The sequence below is a fragment of the Ostrea edulis genome, chromosome 7, assembly GCF_947568905.1.
Source record: "Ostrea edulis chromosome 7, xbOstEdul1.1, whole genome shotgun sequence".
In the NCBI taxonomy this organism is placed as follows: Eukaryota; Metazoa; Mollusca; class Bivalvia; order Ostreida; family Ostreidae; genus Ostrea; species Ostrea edulis.
In genome coordinates, this window is record NC_079170.1 from 43,443,755 (window position 1) to 43,465,102 (window position 21,348).

Consider the following 21,348-nt stretch of genomic DNA (forward strand, 5'->3'; position numbering starts at 1 on the left):
TCAAAAGATTTTGATTTGAAGATGAGGGTGCAATCAAATCAGTTATTTAAACCTATGTACGTACACAGCTGTAACATTAGCAAGAATGGCTAACTTTTATGTTAAAGTGTTGTACATGTAATATACACCTTGGTAAAAATAGAAGGTTGAATAAAAAATGTTTACTATTAGGCCTATAGTCTTTGAAAACGTAGATTTCAAGGAATTAAGGAAATATATGTACATGTATAATATACAATTACAAGGTTGTTTCATATAAAAGTATATTTACTGATGACATAAAATGTGTATACTTTTCGTGGTCTTTAGAATTATATTGTATATATAGCTAAACGTAGTCTTTGCCCTTTACATTTTAAAGACCACAAAAAAGTAAACATTGCTATTATGAAAAAAAAAAGAATGTGTATATTGCGTATGTCTTTCAAATCCGATCTTGAAATTTCCAGAAAATTTTCGCTCCTTCTCATGTTCGTTTAAACACGAAGGGTCATGTATTAATTACAGTTCTATCAATCAGGAATCATACTAGCAGTAAATTTTCAACTTGATCTCTTCACCAACTGTGTGATCTCAGAATTTACCCCTTTGCTTCATATCACTGTACGTTATCTACACTATTCAGAAACTGAGATTTTCTAGATACGCCCCTCCCCCCTTTCCCCCCTAATTTAGGCTTTTAGCACTCATTCTGTCCCTAACCCCACCCCCTTTCTTTGGAATATGATTTTGATTACTTTCAGAGTTACTGTTACGTCACAATTAAACTCCGTCATCAGACTGCAAACAACATGACGTCATAAACGTCGCTTAGTTGCCAGCTGTTTGACAACATGGTAAACGTAGAATTTCCGAGGTAAGGACGATGTCTACAAGAACAGGTAGGACTCCTACGAAGGTCCGTGCTAACCGTGAAGCTGTAGCCCAGTATTTTAACTCGATGAGAGACGAACCCGTGAAGGAGGGTTCAGCCTTAAAACAGACTCCGAGCGGAGCCCATTTTAAACTCTCGAGTAAACGATTACTGTACGAAAGCGCTAATTATGCCGTGTTCGACATCCGAGATGGCACAACTTCTAGCAGTGATGAAGCAAGCTTTCATAGTTTACGGGAGCAAGAATCTATCCAGGCCCCTTCCAGGTTTTACTATGGAGCGGAACAGTCGATGAATACCGAAGACACGAGTCGTCACTCTGGAGAGACAGGTCAATCCATGGGTACCGTCCCAAACTGGAAACTACAGAATTACCAGCAGTCGAGCGGAAGAGACTCAACACTCGCAGCGGAGTATGATGTTCACCCTAGATTACCAGCTACACGGCACGATAGCATGGACACGACAGAGCACGGATCAGTTTATTATATGACAAATGAACGAATGAACAGTATTAGTGGTAACGTAGGCATGCAGCATCTCTCTAATGCCTCGGAATTGCAGAATGAAGTAAACAGCTGTCGGTACACGACAAAATCAGGTGTACGACACGGAGATGCCATCCAAAACATGCACTTTGACAGCCAGTGCATAAGGCAGCAAAGAGGAGAAGAGTCTATGTCAAGTGAGAAAAGCTCCGAGGACGCACTGCTTACAAAAGGAATAGAGCAAATTGTAACTGAAGCCTCCTCGTCGACCAAAGAGATAAACCAGTTTCTGTACGACCTGTGGAGATCGCAACAAATGTGTGATATCATAATCAAGGTCAACGGGAAGGAGTTCCACGCCCATAAACTAGCCCTGGCTGCGCACAGTGAGAAATTTACCAGCCGATATTGTGAAGAGGCACCCTTGACCATTTCAGAGGTGATAGTACCTAATGCCTCCCCTGATGCCGTTGAGATTTTGATTAACTATATCTACACAAACGAACTCACCCTTACAGCAGAAAATATCGAGTCGGTCATCATTTGCGCTAGGCAGTTAGGGATCAAAAGAGTTCTTGAGTTCTGTCAAGATTTCCTAAACTCTTTTAACAAAGACAGCGTTTTGTATTTGTTACCAATTGCACAGAGACAAGGGTTTGCGGAAATTGCAGAGCGGATGTCCGGATTCATGAACAAAAGCAGTTTAACCCTGATGCAGTCGACTGGATTTTTGGAGTGTGGGATGCACCAGGTAGAATGGCTCATTTCTCGAGACGAGCTGGAGATGAACAGTGAGCTAGAGGTATTTTATGCCGTACTTAGATGGATCGACCACAACCGAAATGATAGAATCAAGTATGCCCCGATTCTCATTGGATGTGTTCGATTAATTTACATCAGTCCGGAAGATTTGATCAAATACGTTGAACCTGAGAGGCATATCTTCAGCATACAAAAGTGCTTCGAGATGTTGTACTTTGCATTCAGGTAAAAGAAAAAAGAAAGAAGTCTGATAATACTAAATCCCCGATTGATCTTTATGCATTTTTAAATACAATATGCACTTTGTATATAAAAACATTCCTAGTCGAAACTAGATAGTTAAAAGATTTCTTATACAATTATAGACAAGGGGGCTAGGGGGGAAAAGAATACGTGTATTTGTATCTTTTAACTCCGAGACACAGGCATTCTAGATTCCTCAATAGCAATAGCTCGCCTGTCTTGAGGGTAGACCCCCCCCCCCCCCCCCCCCCAAATGTTATTTGTATCGTTGATAAAATGACTGGCGAAAATTCGGACTTTAGTCATGTTCGGAGTCGAATGCTGCATTGTTTATTCCATACATGTATGTCGGTTCAAGTTTTCACGAAATTGCATCATTGTATATACATGTACCTGCATATTTATAAAATCCCCGGACAACAATATTTTTTTTCAATTATTATAAAATTTATCCATATATATATATATATATATATATATATATATATATATATATAAACCAAAAAAAACACACCGAAAACCTGATTCCTACATCGCTGGAGAATGGCGGCTTTTGCTTTTGGAGACAATTTCACAATCACACATAAGCCTATTCTGTTTTGTAAATGAGTTGTGATACAGTTTTCAACAATGATACAAAATAAATATTACGCAGAGAAGTAACGCTGTATATACATGTACAGATGTTTTAAACACATTTTATTAGTATACAATCAAAAGGACCGGCAACAGTAGAAAAATAAGACTAACAGTACGTCTTTATAAATAAAATGCCGTACGATCTGTACAAGTGATAAGAAAATATTGATATGAAAATATCTGAATCTATAAGATTCATCTATAAGTTTGTATTCAGCAGAATTTCATTGCCCCTATGTACATTGTAAAAGGCGTATATTCATAATGTGTATATGGAGGGGAGTCTATTAATATGTGTAGATGGTAAAGTTGCATCTTTTCAATAGAAATGAAATACACCTCTAATTTCCAAATCCATGACATCTGACGAATGCGATACTCTTTCTCTCTTTTGAAGAGGATTTTTATAAGATTTTTTTATCATGGTGATATCTGCAGAATCGAATAAACCCCATAATATCCACATGATACAAAGGACCTAGAAAATTATTACCATATATGGATTTTGATTCTGTCAAATTGAGTGGTCAGGACTTGTATCGAGATATGAAAGACATTGAAACAGCATTAAGTTTAATCGTGAAATATTACCTGTAAACATGACTTAGTCGCCATAGTTTTTTTTTTGTTTTGTTTTGTTTTTGGTTTTTTTTTTGTAATTTACAAATTCTACATATAAATACTCTTGCTGTACAAAAGGTTAATCAATCACTATAGTATCTCAAATCTCTTATTGAAAGTTTAATCACATGAACAATTAGATGACTTCAAATAATAATTCAATCTTACGAAAATCAATATAAAATCAACAATATTTCTATTTAGATACCATGCAATAAAGTTAAGTGGAAGTACCCTGTTTACCATCATAAGTGTCCCCCCTCCCAGACGGTACACCGTTACTGTGTGCGAGCAGTTCAGGACGATGGATCGTAAGAGTTCAGAAGCAGCACACAAACCCGCAAACAGAACGAATAACACACTGCTGACGGGTTCTCAGCTTATGATGGAATCAACAGGAGGAGAAAATAATAGTGAAAGTTTTACAAGAAAATACGCATCAACTCTCAGCACAGCAAAATCCGATCAAGATAGCACCAACAGGCCTAGTCAAAGAAAGCGCGGCACATTTGAGTCTCTTGGGTCTACACCTAGCCTTGATAAGGGGAAAAGTTTGAAAAATGGAAGACAAGGAAAACGTTTAGGAGACTCACCAAAACGAGGCTCTCGGAATTGTGGGGATGATGGGATACCTCCACAGAATTCTCTAAATGACAGTCAAACACAGCACTCCAAACACGATCCACAAAAGAGTAAAGATGGTGTCTGTAGGCAGTCCTCTGAACAGGAATCAAAAACACGCAAAGCCTCGGCCAATTCTCTTCCAACACGAGATATGACTGAATCTCATCCGTGTCAGGGGAAGGTACCGGATGTGTCTGTTTCTGATTCTGAATCAAGTGGATCCGAGAGATCCCCACAGCCAAGAAAGGTAAAGTAATGTGTATTATATTACTTAATACATGTGTATGTGGCTATATCTAAGAAAGAATTCAAATCCTTTTGTCAATATGCAGTCCAATTTCATTTTACCTAAAATTTCTAAGTTGGAGTTTTGTTGCATATACATATATTTACAAATCCATATATAAAACATTTAAAATGTATTTTATAGAATTTTAATCATAAAAGTAACGATCAATGACTTTCTCAATGTGTAAATTATAGATTGTAAATAAATTGATACCGGCCACACCGGAAGCAAAAGAAATAAAAGCAAAAATAAAGGCTCCGAAAATAAGGACAAGGGACACATTGATTGTACTTGATCGCTTCCTGGTGATTGGTGGGATCGATCCATTCGAGGTAACAGACTACAAGACAAGTCGTTTGGTGGAAGAATACTTTCCGAGCAAGTCCGAATGGACAACAAAATCTAGTCTCCCTGATTCCAGACACCACTCCTGCGCATGTCTCCTAGACGGGTTCGTCTATCTTATTGGTGAGTACTGGAGTTTGATGACTTATTGATCCCACACACAGGAAGGAGTGTGACAATACTATACCTATTCACGTTATATAGGCGGGTTTAATAATAATGATATTAATAGATATACCCATTCACGTTACAAGCGGGTTTACATGTAATGATAATGATATTAATAAATATATACCCCTTCACGTTACAGGCGGGTTTAGTAATAATGATATCAATAAATAAACCCCTTCACGTTACAGGCGGGTTTAATAATAATGATATCAATAAATATATACCCCTTCACGTTACAGGCGGGTTTAATAATAATGATATCAATAAATATATACCCAATCACGTTACAGGCGGGTTTAATAATAATGATATCAATAAATATACCCCTTCACGTTACAGGCGGGTTTAATAATAATGATATCAATAAATATACCCCTTCACGATACAAGCGGGTTTAATAATAATGATATCAATAAATATACCCCTTCACGTTACAGGTCTTAACTCTTAATGATAATGATATTATAGGGCTATTGAACTTATATTGGTGAATATTGGCACGAGTTGGCTGTCAAAATGCACGAGCTTGCGAGTGCATTTTGACAGTCACCGAGTGCCAATTTTCACCAATATAAGTTCAATAACCCTTTTATGATATAGCTAAAGTATTTAGTTTTAGATTATATCCCTTTTCACTCAAAATACTCCAAAATAGACGATAATTCATCAATATTGGCATCTAAGGTGAAGGTGTGCAATATCAGCATGCCTTTCTTAACTTTTCAATATTAAACCCGTCATTAATGCATGAAGCAAACTGATTTTGTGAATGGGGATATCATAATTTATGTACTATGAAACATTTTGTTTAAATAAATGAGTATGATATCAAATACCGGCTCTGTCAGATTCGGAGGACCGTCGTCTGCCATTTTGACTTGTTTACGTCGTTACGGTAACGTCAGTATTTAACGCTCATACTCGTAATGTTTCGGGCGCACACAATTTAAGCAATACAAAGTTAACGTTCAATAAATTCTTAAGATATTGAACGCTAACATTCTCTAGATTTTACGCAGATTTATTACCTATACAACTGTTATAATAATATATAAATATTGCATGTAGTTGAGGGTAACATTGAAAATTTTCACCCCGAGAAAACGGTACTGACTAAAACCCGGTCTCGGTCCCGGTCTTCGGTCTCGGTCCCGTGACTAAAACCCGGTCTTCGGTCCCGGTCCCAGATTTTTTTATTCGATAAAAACAGAATACATCAGAATATTTTAGCCCCAATTTCTCGTTAATTTAGATATGACATATCATGCCTGCATTCTGATAGTTGATTGATAATATTATTGTCGTCTTTCGTAAAATAATATGTGAAAACTCCGGGACCGGTGGGACCGAGAAGTAAAAACAGTGCTAAAAGCCGGTCCCGGTCTCGATGTTTTTTATTTTTCTAAATAGCCGCTTTGATCTACTTTTTTATGAGAAAAAGATAAGAGTGTTATATTCAATGACATTCCTTTTTATGCACATGTATGTGTCTGATTTATTGTATATTTGTGTTTTATTCCAATTTTCCTTTTTAATGTCAAAATCGAACTCAAATACGTGATTTTTTTCTCCCAAATGAACGCGTTACAATACATTTTCATAAAAAGATAAGGATGTAGAAGAGAAATGATATATAAGTACTTATCCTGGTGTATTTGTTTGTAATTTACTGTTGGATGTAGTATTTACAAAATTAAGTCTTTTTTATATTTCATTTAGGTCAAACACCTGACCACACGATTGATAAAATTTTCAAATTCAATGTTGGTGTATTCCGAACCGGGTCTCTGTATATGTACATGTATTCTCTCTCTCTCTCTCTCTCTCTCTCTCTCTCTCTCTCTCTCTCTCTCTCTCTCTCTCTCTCTCTCTCTCTCATTTACGAGTGTATCGTGAGAATCGCATTAATTTGTTAAATTATGATGTTATATTAGTTGTTTTAATCAGGGAAGAAAAGCCTCTATGTAAATATTAGAATAATACGTGCAAGATATGAGTCCAGAATGTACGATGTATGAAGTACTTTAAAAAATTATGTTCATTAGTGAAATGGAAAAAAAACAAAACAAATATTGTCCTTAAATTTTGTTATGATTATTGAAACATGATGAATAATTGTTGTTGATAGTGAAACAAAATTAATGTGCACTCTTGTCAACAACCCCTCCCCCGCCCCTTTCCAGAAAGATTCTGAATACAAGAATGATGCTTTTGAAAAGCAAATGTTATACCCCCGTAATCGGATATTCGGGGCGCATTTAGATAGTTTTTGGTCCATCCGTCTGTTTGTCAGCAAAAACTTGAACCTTCGGCATAACTTTTGAATGCATGTTGATAGGGTTTTCATATTTCACATGTGTACTCCTTGTGACAAGACCTTTCTTTACCTGCAATTCTTCACCTTTCAAATTTGACCTACTTTTGAATATCTTTAGCTTTAGCCATAACTCTTGAATGGTTAGTAAAAATACACGAGGGTATAAAATGCTTCACGCAGGCATACTTTTCATGAAGCGCTCACAGTAGGCCTATTTGTATTTTCAAAACTGAAATTTATTTCTTAAATAAATTTACATGTATGTCTTGCATATTTATAAATGTAGATTTCATTGTTTGTAAATTTATCAGTTTATGTCAAATTTATGCACTTTGAAATATAAGATATTTTGAAAATAGGAAACCAACAGTTTTTGTGCAGCATAATTAATACATATATGTTTGCACATATACGTATATAACTATTCACAATAAATATAGTTACCACATAATATTACAGTAAAACATATACCATAGGTTATTTGAAAATCATCTAAAGTCAGAGGGTATCTTCTGTATAAGTATACAGAATCTGAGAATTTTTGGTTAGCATGTGCTCTATGTATGACACACTTTTATAGATACTATAAATATATTAGGTGGACTTTTTTTAAAAAAGGAATTGTATCTAAAAGAACCACAACTGAAAAAAAAGAAAACTAAGTATGAAATAAGAAAGGAAGAAATATTTTATAGTTATTATTTATTGGTTATATAAAACTATACCCATATAAAAAGATCGGGTTCGGAATACCAAACATGAATCTTTGAAAACTGATTTTGACAGGAATAGAAGAAATAAAATAAATGAACAAATAAACTAACTGTAAATTACAAACAAATACACCAGGATAAGTACATATACAGTATATTATTTTCCTTCTACATCCTTATCTTCTAATGAAAAGGTAGTGTAACGCGATCATTTGGGACAAAATGTCACGTACATGTACATGTAGTTGAGTTCGATTCTGACATAAATACATGTATAAAGAATATTGGAATAAAAAACCTATACACACAATAAATCAGAAATATATGTATACAAAGGGATGCCATTGAGTATCACCTCCTTATATTTTTTCTGAAAAGGTAGACTAAAGCGGCTATTGAGGAAAAATGTCGAGACCGGGACCGGCTTTTAGCACTGTTTTTATTTCTCGGTCCCACCGGTCCCGGAGTTTTCACATATTATTTTACAAAAGAAGAAAATAATATGATCAATTTACTATCAGAATGCAGGCATGAGATGTCATACCCAAGTTATTGAGAAATGGGGCTCAAATATCCTGATATATTCTGTTTTTATTGAATAAAAGTATCTGGGACCGGGACCGAAGACCGGGTTTTAGTCACGGGACCGAGACCGAAGACCGGGACCGAGACCGGGTTTTAGTCAGTACCCGAGAAAACCATTGTCAACCGAGGCGTAGCCGAGGTTGACAATGGTTTCTCGAGGGGTGAAAATTTCAATGTTACCCTCAACTACATGCAATATTTGTTTTATTATACTGAATGTTATGTAAACTGGAAAGCAGATAAACTTACGTCTGTTGACATTTGATCAATCACTGTCATGCGATATTTCGTATTTCGATGCATGTTACCCTCAAATACATGCAATATTTGTTTTATTATACTATGTAAACTGGAAAGCAGAAAAACTTACGTCTGTTGACATTTGATCAATCACTGCCGTGCGATATTTCGTATTTCGATGCGGGTACTCGCGTTTATTACAAACGCTCAAACGACGTCGTCTAGCAATCTACGGCGAACCGTACGCGCATAAATTTGACGCATGTGATAATTTTTTATAATATCACCCGTTGTCAAGTACTGTTAACCGTTGCTAGATACTATCACCCTGGGTCGCGTGTTTTCTGTTCTCAGAGGGTAACACTATGTTTTTTTCAAATGCTTCTCGACCAATCAGGTTCGAGTATTTTACATGAAAGTATAATAATAATAAATATACCCATTCACGTTATAGGCGGGTTCAATGATAATGAATTAATAAATTATAGGCGGGTCAACCTACAGCGAAGAACAGCCAGATAGTTCATCCAACCCAACATCAACGTGCTTCCGGTACGACCCCGATACGGACAACTGGTCCCGCATTTCCTCACTACAGACTCCCCGGATGTATCATGGCGGGAACGTTCTTGGCGAGGTGCTTTATGCCGTTGGAGGACACGATTACACTGGCAGGTAACAGAAAATTGGGACTCATTTTAATATCATCACACTGTTTCCCTTGTACTTAAAGGACACATCTCATGTTTTCAAAGTTTACAAAATTACATGTAGTATGTCTTTCTTATGCTGTAGTAATTAATTCTAGTAGTTCGTTCGCCGAAATTTTGCGATGATTAACCACAATACAGACTTAAATCTAAGCCTCGATTTCAAAAAGTCTAGTTCATTAGTTAGGTAGTCACGTGGTACGATTGTGAAAGTAGTGTGATATATTTTAAAGAACTCGGCTTTTAAGGGCCTAATTTGTTCACCATGGACATCATTTTTAAAAACCGATGTTGACTTTCCCGGGTTTTATATGTTTCCGCCACCAGTGCATACAAATAGCGATGTAAATACCCAGATATAGTGAGGAAAGCGAGATTTTTTTAAAGGTAAAAGTTCTTTCTCCAACAAAATTTTTATGTTTTCAAACCCGAGGGCACATATGACGTCACACATAATGGCGCGTAAAATAGCGAAAGTAAATAATTAACTTCCCACATTTATGTAGCAATATTCCATTATCACCTGCATATGGTGTTTATATATCTCAACTGATTCGATATGCAAGAGCTTGTTCTGGGTATAGTCAGTTTTTAAATCGAGGTAAGCTACTGACAAACAAGTTGATGGTCAGGGTTTGACATTTACTTTCTTGAGCACTAGACCAGTCGGGCTACTTCAAATGATTTTTACTAGACCTGACCTTACATCCACTAGCCCTGACCAACTTTCCAGAGAAAAGAAACCCTGATGGTTTCTCCATATTTAAGTACTTAATTCAAATGACAAACGTTAAGTTTAAACTATAACGTACTTAATTGTCTCAAAAACATCTTTAGTCTCGTCATTCAATGTGATGCTTTTAATTTCTTCAAACGCATTCTTTAAATTCTACTCGGCACAGAAATTCTTTAGTCTTTATTCATTTGATAGACACGTTCTTATATTCAATTAAAATAAACTGTTTTGTTTTTATTCAAATGAAAATAAAACAGTTTATATCTATTTATCCGAAATATAACTTTACACCCATTAACAAAGAGTAAATGTCGTAAAATATCACTTCGGACAGCGACTTATAGATTAGAACTAAAAATAGAGATTTTGTCATCACGCGGTTCAAAATTGCTCGCAAACTCTTTACAGTTATTTTTTAAAGTTAAAAATAAGATATCTTATGGTTTAAAATAAAGTTTCTTGTTTATTTGTTTAACACGACCAGTCGGACTAGTGAATCGACATTTTACCCGACCGGACCTATCATTTAGTAGACTTGGTCGGTCGGACGTGCCTTAGTGTCAAACCCTGTTGATGGTACAGGGATTTCAACAGTCTCGATTGAAGTCAGCATTTCGCAAATTATATGGTCGTTATAACGATCTAATTCGTCAATACAACCTCGCATTGGGTCAAATGCTGTCTGACGTGTTTCATACCGATTGTTAAGCCGTTCTTGGCACACTGATTTGACTGCGGATGACTCCGTTTGCCTGATCGGGATATGGGGCTCACGGCGGATGTGACCGGTCAACAGGGGATGCTTACTCCTCCTAGGCACCTGATCCCACCTCTGGTGTGTCCAGGGGTCCGTGTTTGCCCAACTATCTATTTTGTATTGCTTGTAGGAGTTGTGAGATTGGTCACTGTTCGTTATCTTCACCTTGCATATCGCAAGATTTGAATTTCATCGCTTTCAAACTAGAAAAATACGCAAAATATTTCATTAAAAAGACATTTAAAGTAGTTTTAGGCATGAAAATAATCAATTTTGCTGAAAAAATGAAAAAGTTTAGAAACATGCGTTGTGTCCTTTAATGACGGTGGTTAGGTTGTAATCCCATCGTAACTACTCGGCTATTTCCGTAACCGGTTACGGAAGAGGACGAACGTGATCCGATTGTTTGTGATCCTGTGTTAACCCCCACACCTACTCACAGTTCTATATCAATTGATTTCTAAAAGTTGAACTTTATGAAATTCTGAAACAATCAGATTTGGTTGCATAAATATTATTGCTTCAGATAAAGCCTTTGTGTATTCTTGCAATCATGCAATATCGCATCGTAAATAGCGATATTACAACACGCAAGATTGTATATATCACGTAGAGCTCCCGGAAAAAGAAGTCTGAAAACTATTGGTACATTTAGCTTGGGAGGCTAATCTCGGCTGAACTTCGTCTTGGCTGAATATTTGGACTTCCGCCTTCACCAAATCTCGGAGCAGTCCTTCATAATTCATGTCTAGAAATTTAATTTTCAGCTTCGGCCGGTTCTAGCAATTAATGTGCACTGGGTGTTTTTGTACGGTTTAATTGTTGCTAATGGGAAATTCTAGCGGGAGTATGCGGTCACTTGTCACTTTATATTGTTATAAACGTTTTGTTTTTCAGGGAACTAGATTCTGTGGAATATTACAATGCGGACACAGACTCTTGGAATTATGCAGCCAACATGACGGAACCCAAACTAGGCGTGGCTTGCATAGGTTACAAGGGTTGTTTATTGGTTATCGGCGGATCTGTAGATCGTGGAGGTCAAAAGGTGCTATTAAGTACCGTGGAATCCTACGATCCGGAACTTAATTGGTGTGTAGTTTTTTGGTCAATGTATTGTCCGATTTGTCTTGTATTAATCTTTTTTTTTTCCGTCTGTGAAACGCAATTATCTGCATAGTGCGCACTTCTTAGAATTCATTAGATAAATGATTCATGTATTTTTGCATACTTTTTTTTTTATTATTAATTATTCTTTAAGGTAGTGCCAAACACCTGCAAAATCAGTTATCACTTATATCTCTTGATTTGAGGAAGAAAATTTCCACGATTCTAATATTTAATGATGATCTGAACAAACTGCATGTACATGTGCATGTAATATAATCCATGACCTGTATTCAGCATTCTGAAAAATATGGGAGATATCAAATATGTTTGAGCTCTGAGAGTCTAAATTTTGAATGCATTTATTTCATCTAAATGTCTATTACAAAGTAACTGGTAACTTGTGTTGTGCAGCTAGTAAATATCCGAAATGTAGACACGTGTTTTATCTTAAGGTATATTGAAGGCCGAGGTCATAGGTAAAATATGATGACGTCATTTGCCGAATGTGTCAATTGTTTCGTAATGAAATTTTCTAAAGTCCAAAATATCCGAAATCCCAAGATAAATTTTCTTTATCTTAAAATGTATCAATTTCTGTCTCATTTCGTTCATTATGTTAATTTTTTTTCATAATTTCAACTATACTTTTCGTTTTAAGAGATCTTAATAAGTAGCAAGTTTACGTTTAAGATGTGCTGTTTATGAGCCTTGCATGTTATGTTGTACAAAATTGCGATGTACACAAATATATCAATTACAATATATTTTGTTCAGATTTAGAAATAAATAGGTCAGCTTTATAAAAAAGTATCATTAATATTTGTAAAATCTCTATAGATATATATATATTTTTTTTTTACAAAGGGCACATTCTTATCATGAAAGTTTCATTTCACCTTACTCTATCTGAGATCTGATACCCAAGCTGCAGCTATCTGGAAAAAAAAATTATGTTGGCAGACCGGTCTGTCAACATATTTTTTTTTCAAATAGCTACAGTTCTGTAGCTACTGATACCCTATACATGTATTTGAGACTATGTGGAGAGAAAAAAAAATTGATTGGACAGATTTCTTTTATACCATGCGAAGAAAGAGGTTTTGTTCCGTAGAATAAAATATTAAAAGTTTCAAAAAATTGAACTTGAGGAAAAGTTTTACGTATCTGTTTGGTACTACTTTAATATTGCTTTTTGCATGCTGCCTGTTTTCCAAAGAATTGGTACATTTCAGAAAATTATTAGTAAGTGCAATACAATTTTGTAGCTGGGTGCGAAAGAGGAGTCTCCCAAAGCCTTTATGTCACGCATGCGTATTGGAGGTAAACAATGACCTATATCTTCTTGGCGGTATAACACAGAAGAAGCGCCGCGGAAAATTGTATACGTGGAGTTCGAACACAGTGTATCGTTACACTAGTTTGTGTGAGGTTTGGGTAGAGTTCACTGAAATGATTACACCCAGACACGACGCAGGCGCAGTGGCCATAGGTAAACAAATACAACCATCATTCAGATATGTTATTCGGACTAATTAAATAAGATTACGGATATTCCCAGTGTAAGGTGGATTTTCATCACTACAGTATACATATACCATGTATGCTTTCTAAGACTTGCGATTAAAGTTGACTTTTTATACAAAATTAAAAGTTTCCTTGTTGTTGTAGTCATGTGTACATTGTAAATATGAAAATCAGTCAAAGACTAAGCAGATATCATTATTTTGATGACATTTTCCTTTGTATTTACATGTAGGATGCAACATTTACATACTGGGCGGGGTTAGCACCCAGATGGGAGAGGTAGCAAGCATGGAAATCCTAGATTGTGAGACGGGGACCTGGGAGGAGGAGAATGAGGAGGAATTTAGACCGGTGGTAGGCGTGGCCTGTGTCAAAATGCCCTGCCTATGATTATCTATATCCTAGAAAAACACCTATATGATGAAAATATAAGGATTATAAAATAACACATTTAAAGCATTTTAAATAATGTTCTTCATAAATATTTAATCATATATTAATGAAAGTATATGTAAATTTTGTAAAACCACATCATGAATATTCATTAAAGATCCTAAAGGCACTGGGCGTGGTAATTATTAATTCATGCATAGCATCTCTCTGATCGTGGTGTTTATATACCAATTAATTAGAAACATGTTTTATTTCGCTAATGGGAAATATGTGCATGCATGGGGCTAGTATTTTAAAGATTTACCGGTAAGTATAATTCTTTCATTGCTTGCAGATGGATAAATCAGTAGATTAAATTGAACACGGCAGTTTGAGTATTTTTATTAAGTTGAGCCAATAGGCCGATCAGATTGTGAAACACTTAATAAAAATGTCAAAATACAAAATAGGAAAAATGATCAAAAAAAATAAATAATACGACATACATGTACATACTCGTACAAATACATACAATGTACGAAGTAAACACAGAAGATTTCGGTGTAAAATTAACACCGTTTGAAAGCTAAAAAAATTAAATTATTTTATATTAATATTTACAAAATACACTTCCATTCCATAAGAGTATGTTTCATTGGTTGTGTACATAGGTGCTTGGGGATTTTGGTGAGCCCAGAATACCCTGAAGCCCAAGTCATACAGTTTTCTCATAGCACCCAAGTCGTAATAGCTGTGGAACTCTAAACAAAGCTGAACCACGTTTTTCAGAGCCCCAGACTCCATAATCTCCACGAGACTTTGTCTTTCACTTCCCTCTATGTCTATTTTTAGCACATCTATTCTTTTATTTGTGTGACCTAATTCTTTCATAATTGCCATTAGAGTTTTAATTTTCCATTTTGACCCCTTCACTTCTATTTCACCCACGTGATCGCCGAGACCAACTTGATAGAACATGATGTGGTCGGAATGTCTGTAATTTCCGGTATTCATGCTGGGATCAAATGAAAACACGTCACATCCGTACGTTTTTTCCATGTCTTCGTCAAATGAAAAATCGTAACTTATACCTATTGAGTATACAACACATGGCGGTTTAGGGCGGAACCGGAAATCGTGACATACTTCCCATCCCCCGTCCACAATATTGCCCAAACGAAGCATTTGCTTGCACAAGAACAGATGTTTTGATATGAATTTTGCAAACCATTCCTGATATTTTAGGGCTGTGTCTTTCTCTATAGACTTGGTCCCAATTGGAGCTATTTGAGGTAAATCGACATCTGATAGAGCCCCGTTAGATTCTTGATGTGAAATACCTGTTGGAATCTGGCTTCTCCGGTACATATTGACCGTAAAACACTTTGATCTTCTCTGTTTCGTTCTACTATTTTCCACGAATTCCCAATTTCTGTCGAACCAATAAATCGCGTAATTCGAGGCTCGTAGTTCACGTAATGCATTTAATAACATGACGTAGTCTCCTATCTTCTCCTTATTCCTATCATAATGAAGTTCTAGAATTATTTGTTTTACGTTCACTTGATTTACACTCTTGCTAAACTCCAACAAAAATGGAAAATCCTTAGCCCTAATTTTAAGAATCACTACGCTTAGTTCGTGGCCATAGTTGTTTACAACTCTATTGAAACCACCAAAGTTCATGTTTTTCTGCGTGTGGCTTTCATTTCCGAAGAACACAACACTGCATTTATACTGAGCGTCTATCTGTTTAACAAATCTACCGCTTAATTCGTGATTATAACTGTAAATCACACATCCACGGCTGGGTACCACAGCGCTATCCGCACATATTCGAACACCCCCGTATTCCACGTTTCCAAAACGCTTTGGTTCGGTGCATAAACCTTGAAGGGAAGTGACGTAACGCTGATACAGACACGATATCCTATACAAGGACATTTGATGAAGCTGTTCGGCATCTGGTATCACAATATCGGCGCTCGTGGACCAGTTTAAACAATGGTCATGGTGAATAGCAGTGTAAGTATTGCTGGCTATAGAATAGAGCCACACAGAAATAGCCAGCGCTGCGGACAGGAAAACAACCTTTTTGTACGGACTTTGGGATGAAACAGTCCGGAGACAACTTTGAAGATTCATTGACAATCGACTGGACACCATCATCACCTGAAAAAGACGCCGGAAATTAATTAGGGTATCCGAGCTACAAGTAATACTTCCAAAAGAATATCACTAACAGACAATGAAATAGAGAATGCTAACTACTGTACATCGTAGGAAATAATTAACCGAAAGAATTTTAAGGACACAACATAATTGCAAAAAAATCTTTTAAAGAATTTTGTAAAACTATTTGGGAATCTTTTAATATTGCTAAAAATCAATATTTACCACAGAATTTTCTTATGGAAACACCTTTATTTTTGTATTTAAAAAATCTGTACTTAAAAATTACCACAAAATTTGAATTCTTCAAGAATGTCTTTTCGTTGGTGCATTGCATGTGTTAATGACAAATCTACAATGTTGTTTCATCAAATAATAGAAAATTCCACGTAAACATAGCAGCTTTAAGGTCTTAGGATATCCAAGATTTTGGATTCATTAATTGCATGCAACAGGATTTAGCCGTGTTTATGTGGGATTTTTCTATCATTTAATCAAACAGTAATGTACATCGGTCGAACATTTATACATGGAATGTACCAGTAAAATGATAGTTTTTGATGAATTTCAATTCTGGGGCAATTTGTTGGGGGGGGGGGGGGGGGTTTCCTGACCTTAAAAAAACCATTACAATCCTATAAATGGTAAATCTTGCTCTATTTAACATAGGGAATATGTTTTCAGGTGGCAAAACATTAAATGCACATATTTTATATCCAAATCGCGAACCTGAGTCACCTGGCCATGCCGTTTTTCAGCTGCTGTGATCATTAAAAGATTTTTTAAATAATTCTTTATTTTCATGGAATTTTTTACCCCAAATTATGAATTCAACCTAGCCCCAAAGAATCACGATATGACTGAACATGAATTCACACAACGTGGAGATGTCTCAAAATAATAATATTAACATTACCTTGTTGTTTCGGGGTGTCAGAGTGACAAGGGCATTGATAACGGTATGAAATGAAAGGTCTCGCCATAAGAAATCTACATACAAAATAGGAAAGTTTTACCTTAAATAGTTCAGGAGATATTGAATAGGTCAGCATTTTAAAAAAAGTAGGTCATACTCTAAGGTCAAGGTCACAAGGTCAAACATCATGATATCACAGGGTCTTACAAGAAAGAATCTGTTCACAAAATATGAAAGCACTCCTTCAATAGTTCACGAGACATTCAATTGGTTAACAGGTTAAGTTTTTTTTTTCAAAGTATATCAAATCCCGAGATCTAAAGACTAGAAACTTTGATACTTAGGGCAAAAAAGGTTTGTCACAAGGAATGTATGTACATGTATGTAATACATGGGAGTCCTAAAACTCGCTATTCAAAAGTTATTAATTAAGGTTATAGTTTGGAAATTTGGGTAAAAACGTCAAGTCGAGATCAAAGATCATGTAAAGCCTTTTCATAAGTATTCTATATGCATATCATCTAAAAAGCACTACCTTAAACAGTTCAGCAGATACTGAATAGGTTACATTTTCCTTAAAGTAGGTCAAACTTCAAAAGGTCAAGGTTACAATGTTGCAACCTTTGGTGCAAAAAGAAAAGGTCTTCTCGCAAAAAATGTGCTTATGAAATATGATAGGTCTGTTACTCACCACTCAAAGGTTAGCAAGTTTAAAGTGTTAGACAAACAGACAGACAGACTGGACAAAACAATATACATGTATTACGCAAAATGCATTAAAAAAAACTTAAATTCGTACAACTTAGGGACATTTGCATATACACGTAAATATAATTTAGTGTGACTCTGCTATTCTTGAAAAGAATTTGGTTGAATTGATTTCCTGTATATTCCGATATAAACCTTCGATCTATTGTGGCCTCACCCTACCCCTGGGGCCCCCGAATAGAACAAACACCTGAAGATACATACATATCACAATGACTAATCATGACCCTACTGTGGTTGAAATGAATGTTCTTAAAGACGTTTCTCTAACTTCCCATGTAAAAATCAGATCCCATATTGTGGGCCCACCCTACCCCCGGGGAACACAATAAGTCAATTTGAAAAATTGGAATCTGCGCTACCTGCGGAGTACGGATGCTCATATATTAACACGACTAATCATATTTATCTTGTTCCTTATGTACAAAGTTTGCATGTAAAACTTTACTTCCACCCTACCCTGGAATCAGTGGCGGATTTAGAGGGGGCGCCCCCCGTAACCGCAATTTCTGGATCCGCCCCTGGGAATCATGAGTTGAACAAACTTGAATTTACTCTGTCAGAAAACTTTCTTGTAAAGAAGATGGGTGACTTTATCGAGCCGAGAACCCACAGAAGGACAACTATCAAAGTTAAAATTGAAACTCTCCAGAAAAAGTAAAAAAAAAAAAATTGCATTCTAGTTGCAACAATCAATCCATAGTTTCCAAAAATGCTTTTTCGATGTGCTCATTTCAAAGGAACATTGAAATAAATCCTATTCAAAATCACGTATACGCGAAAAAATCACAAAATAACAGTAAATTTGACTTTTCCAAGGAGATTTTCATATGGAGTGGGCTAAGTCTCCATTGTGAACTGAGTAAAATATGTTAGTACATGTTTAGGTGTAAAATATTTTGTAAATGAAAGTATGGAGACTTGACCCACTCTATGAAAAAAACTTACTTCTTGTGTATAACTTTTGTCGTATTATCAAGAAAATTTCTATGTCCACGACGGGTGACTTTACATAGCCTGAAATTCACATATTTTTCATGGGATGGATAGCCAAGGTGGTATAGCAGAAGTCTCACTGAAGTTTTGGACAGGCTCAGATTGCATATCTGTGGTTCGAATACCAATTTCCCCTACCAATCATTTTTTCTTCTGAATTATTAGACTTCCCATAATTATTTGTCTCTGGCATTTTATGCTAAGTTTTATTCATAGCATGCAATTTAATGACGATCACAAGTAACTGATTCCAACATGCAGCTAGTGAATAAATGTAAATTGTGCAACCAGTGCAGACTGTCTAAAAGACACAGTGAACTACAGTTCAGTACAAATACAAAAGCAAATCTAGTGTCTGTTTATGTCCCATTTGTATTTGCTTGGAAGTCTAATAGAAAATGTGCGTTCTGTAACTGTGTAAACGGCCTCAGAGTTGTACCGAAAGAGGCGACAACTGATGCCTTTATTACATTTGGTATAATAGTAGTACCAGTAGGTTGTAAATGCTGTTCAAAAACATTAGTAGGTGGAAGACTGAATCCAAATCAAAGCATTGATACTGCACTATACAGAAAACGCTATTCCACATTTGATTTACACCACAAAACATGTGAGGTTTCTCATTCACATCAGTTAATATGTCAATGGAAATGTGGATCACGTACTGTTGGGTGTTGCGAGCTTATATGCAGTGCCATTTTGTACCCTAGGTACTTCAGGCATCAGTGTAATTATGCGTGTTAAAACTGCTTAATATCTGATATACATGATGTTGCCTGTGAAGCAAATTCTGATGGTGATTTTGATGAAATATCCTTCTTGGAAGTATGATCTATATCTAAATATTTTGGAAAGCGTTTTAGTACGGTACTGTATCTATTGTAACTACGGGTACCATCAATGCGGATTTTAAACTTCCGATTCGTGACCGGTGGCCAATCATTGTTCGCCAAATTCACCCATCTTCTCAATCTCTACCCAGAGTTGTCGTTCCTTGCTCAAGTTCCGACAACTCTGGGTAGAGATTGTCATCTTCTTTCAACTGTTCTCGAGAGGAAAATATTAAAAGTTTTTCCCAATATAGATTATAGGCCTGATAGTTTCCAAAGCTACAAGATAAATGATTTTCACGATAAACAGAAACCTAATAAACAATAAAATACATGCACGATAGCCCTAATAAATGCAAACCATACACGATAGAAAACACGATAAACGCGATAGCCAAAGTACAATACATTTTAAGTCGCATGCTATGTATTTACATAGTCAGGTTCAAGCATAAAACCAAATATAACAGTAATATCCTTGCGAATTTTTTGTATTATACAAGTAATGTATATATTAATATTCTTGAGACTTCATAAAAATGTCTCTTGCGGGTACTGCATCCGGTACATGCCGACACGGTACATGTAGATCACCGATACACGTGCACACGCACGACACAACCTTCTACACGTGTACATGTACATGTATGTACAAGTATACGGCGCTAAAACCATTTCAATGTGGCATCAGCTTGTCAGCATGCTGTCGTCGTTTTATTGTAAGTGAATGAATACGAATAAATCAATAGAGACTAACCTCGGCAAATACAAGATCAGGACAGTCCCACAGTGAATGCAATGAGTCCAATTCTCATTGTTAAGAGTACGAACAGCCTACCATTGTACAATCCACAGTGTCAGAATACGTTAAAACTTTGTCTCTTTAAACCATGTCCTTCGTAGAAACTAGCAGTAAAAAACATACCCGTGCCCTCGATAATCAATGTTATTCTCTTAACCATAAAGCCTTACGGCTGTATCTGCATATACGTGTGTAATACCCCGAGTTAGGTGTTTTAAGGCACATTGTGTGAATTTTTCTGCATAGACACAGTTTCATGAATTTTAATGAGATCTCGACGCTTAATGAAGTGTTTGAATATTGCTACAAATCTCGGCAGTTGCCCATACCAATAAAGGGAAGAGACATATAGTATATGAACTCCTCATAATCATGATATAAACAATCACATTAAGGGAGACGTCTTTTGAATGGAGCGTTTAGTGACTGTTTTTATTTGGGGATTTTCATACCTAGAAGACGGTACGCAATGTAAAACCGATAGTGATAGGGAGTAAGTTTAACATTTGAAACGAACAGCAGTGTCACATAAGTGCAGATTATACCGACCAAAGCTGGAAGTGAAATTTAGTTATGAGGGGCTGCTCCGAGATAGTCCAAAGAATCTCAGGCGAGACTACAGTGTTACTTCTAATGAATATTGAAATCCAATCAATAATTGTTTTTCTTTTGACTTTTTACGAATTCGAAGCCATATTGTACAAACAACACAGAGGAATATCCGACAATGTGCGAGTCAATAGG

At 36.1% G+C, this 21,348-nt stretch overlaps 3 protein-coding genes across 6 annotated transcripts in view; 1 reads left to right on the forward strand and 2 right to left on the reverse strand.

The window, feature by feature from the left end:
- LOC125653734 (phosphoserine phosphatase-like) overlaps positions 1–4,236 on the reverse strand; it is a 34,641-nt gene extending 30,405 nt beyond the window's left edge. Inside the window, exon 1 of the mRNA XM_056144511.1 lies at positions 4,221–4,236. The gene's annotated coding sequence lies outside the window, so the exon portion shown is untranslated. The remainder of the gene's footprint in view (positions 1–4,220) is intronic.
- Positions 728–14,310, forward strand: LOC125653736 (uncharacterized). The gene is made up of 7 exons (XM_048883322.2): positions 728–2,349; positions 3,832–4,498; positions 4,735–5,008; positions 9,400–9,586; positions 12,012–12,206; positions 13,490–13,713; positions 13,981–14,310. The coding sequence occupies exons 1-7, from the start codon at positions 866–868 to the stop codon at positions 14,136–14,138; spliced, it is 3,189 nt and encodes a 1,062-aa protein (XP_048739279.2). The 5' UTR covers positions 728–865; the 3' UTR covers positions 14,139–14,310.
- A 196-nt stretch (positions 14,311–14,506) lies between these two features.
- Positions 14,507–21,348, reverse strand: part of LOC125653733 (uncharacterized) — a 35,492-nt gene continuing 28,650 nt past the window's right edge. For all 4 annotated transcript variants that reach the window (XM_048883309.2, XM_048883315.2, XM_048883310.2 and 1 more), the window contains one exon: positions 14,507–16,292. In XM_048883309.2, coding sequence (XP_048739266.2) covers positions 16,129–16,292 — 164 coding nt within the window. In that variant the 3' untranslated portion in view covers positions 14,507–16,128. The remainder of the gene's footprint in view (positions 16,293–21,348) is intronic.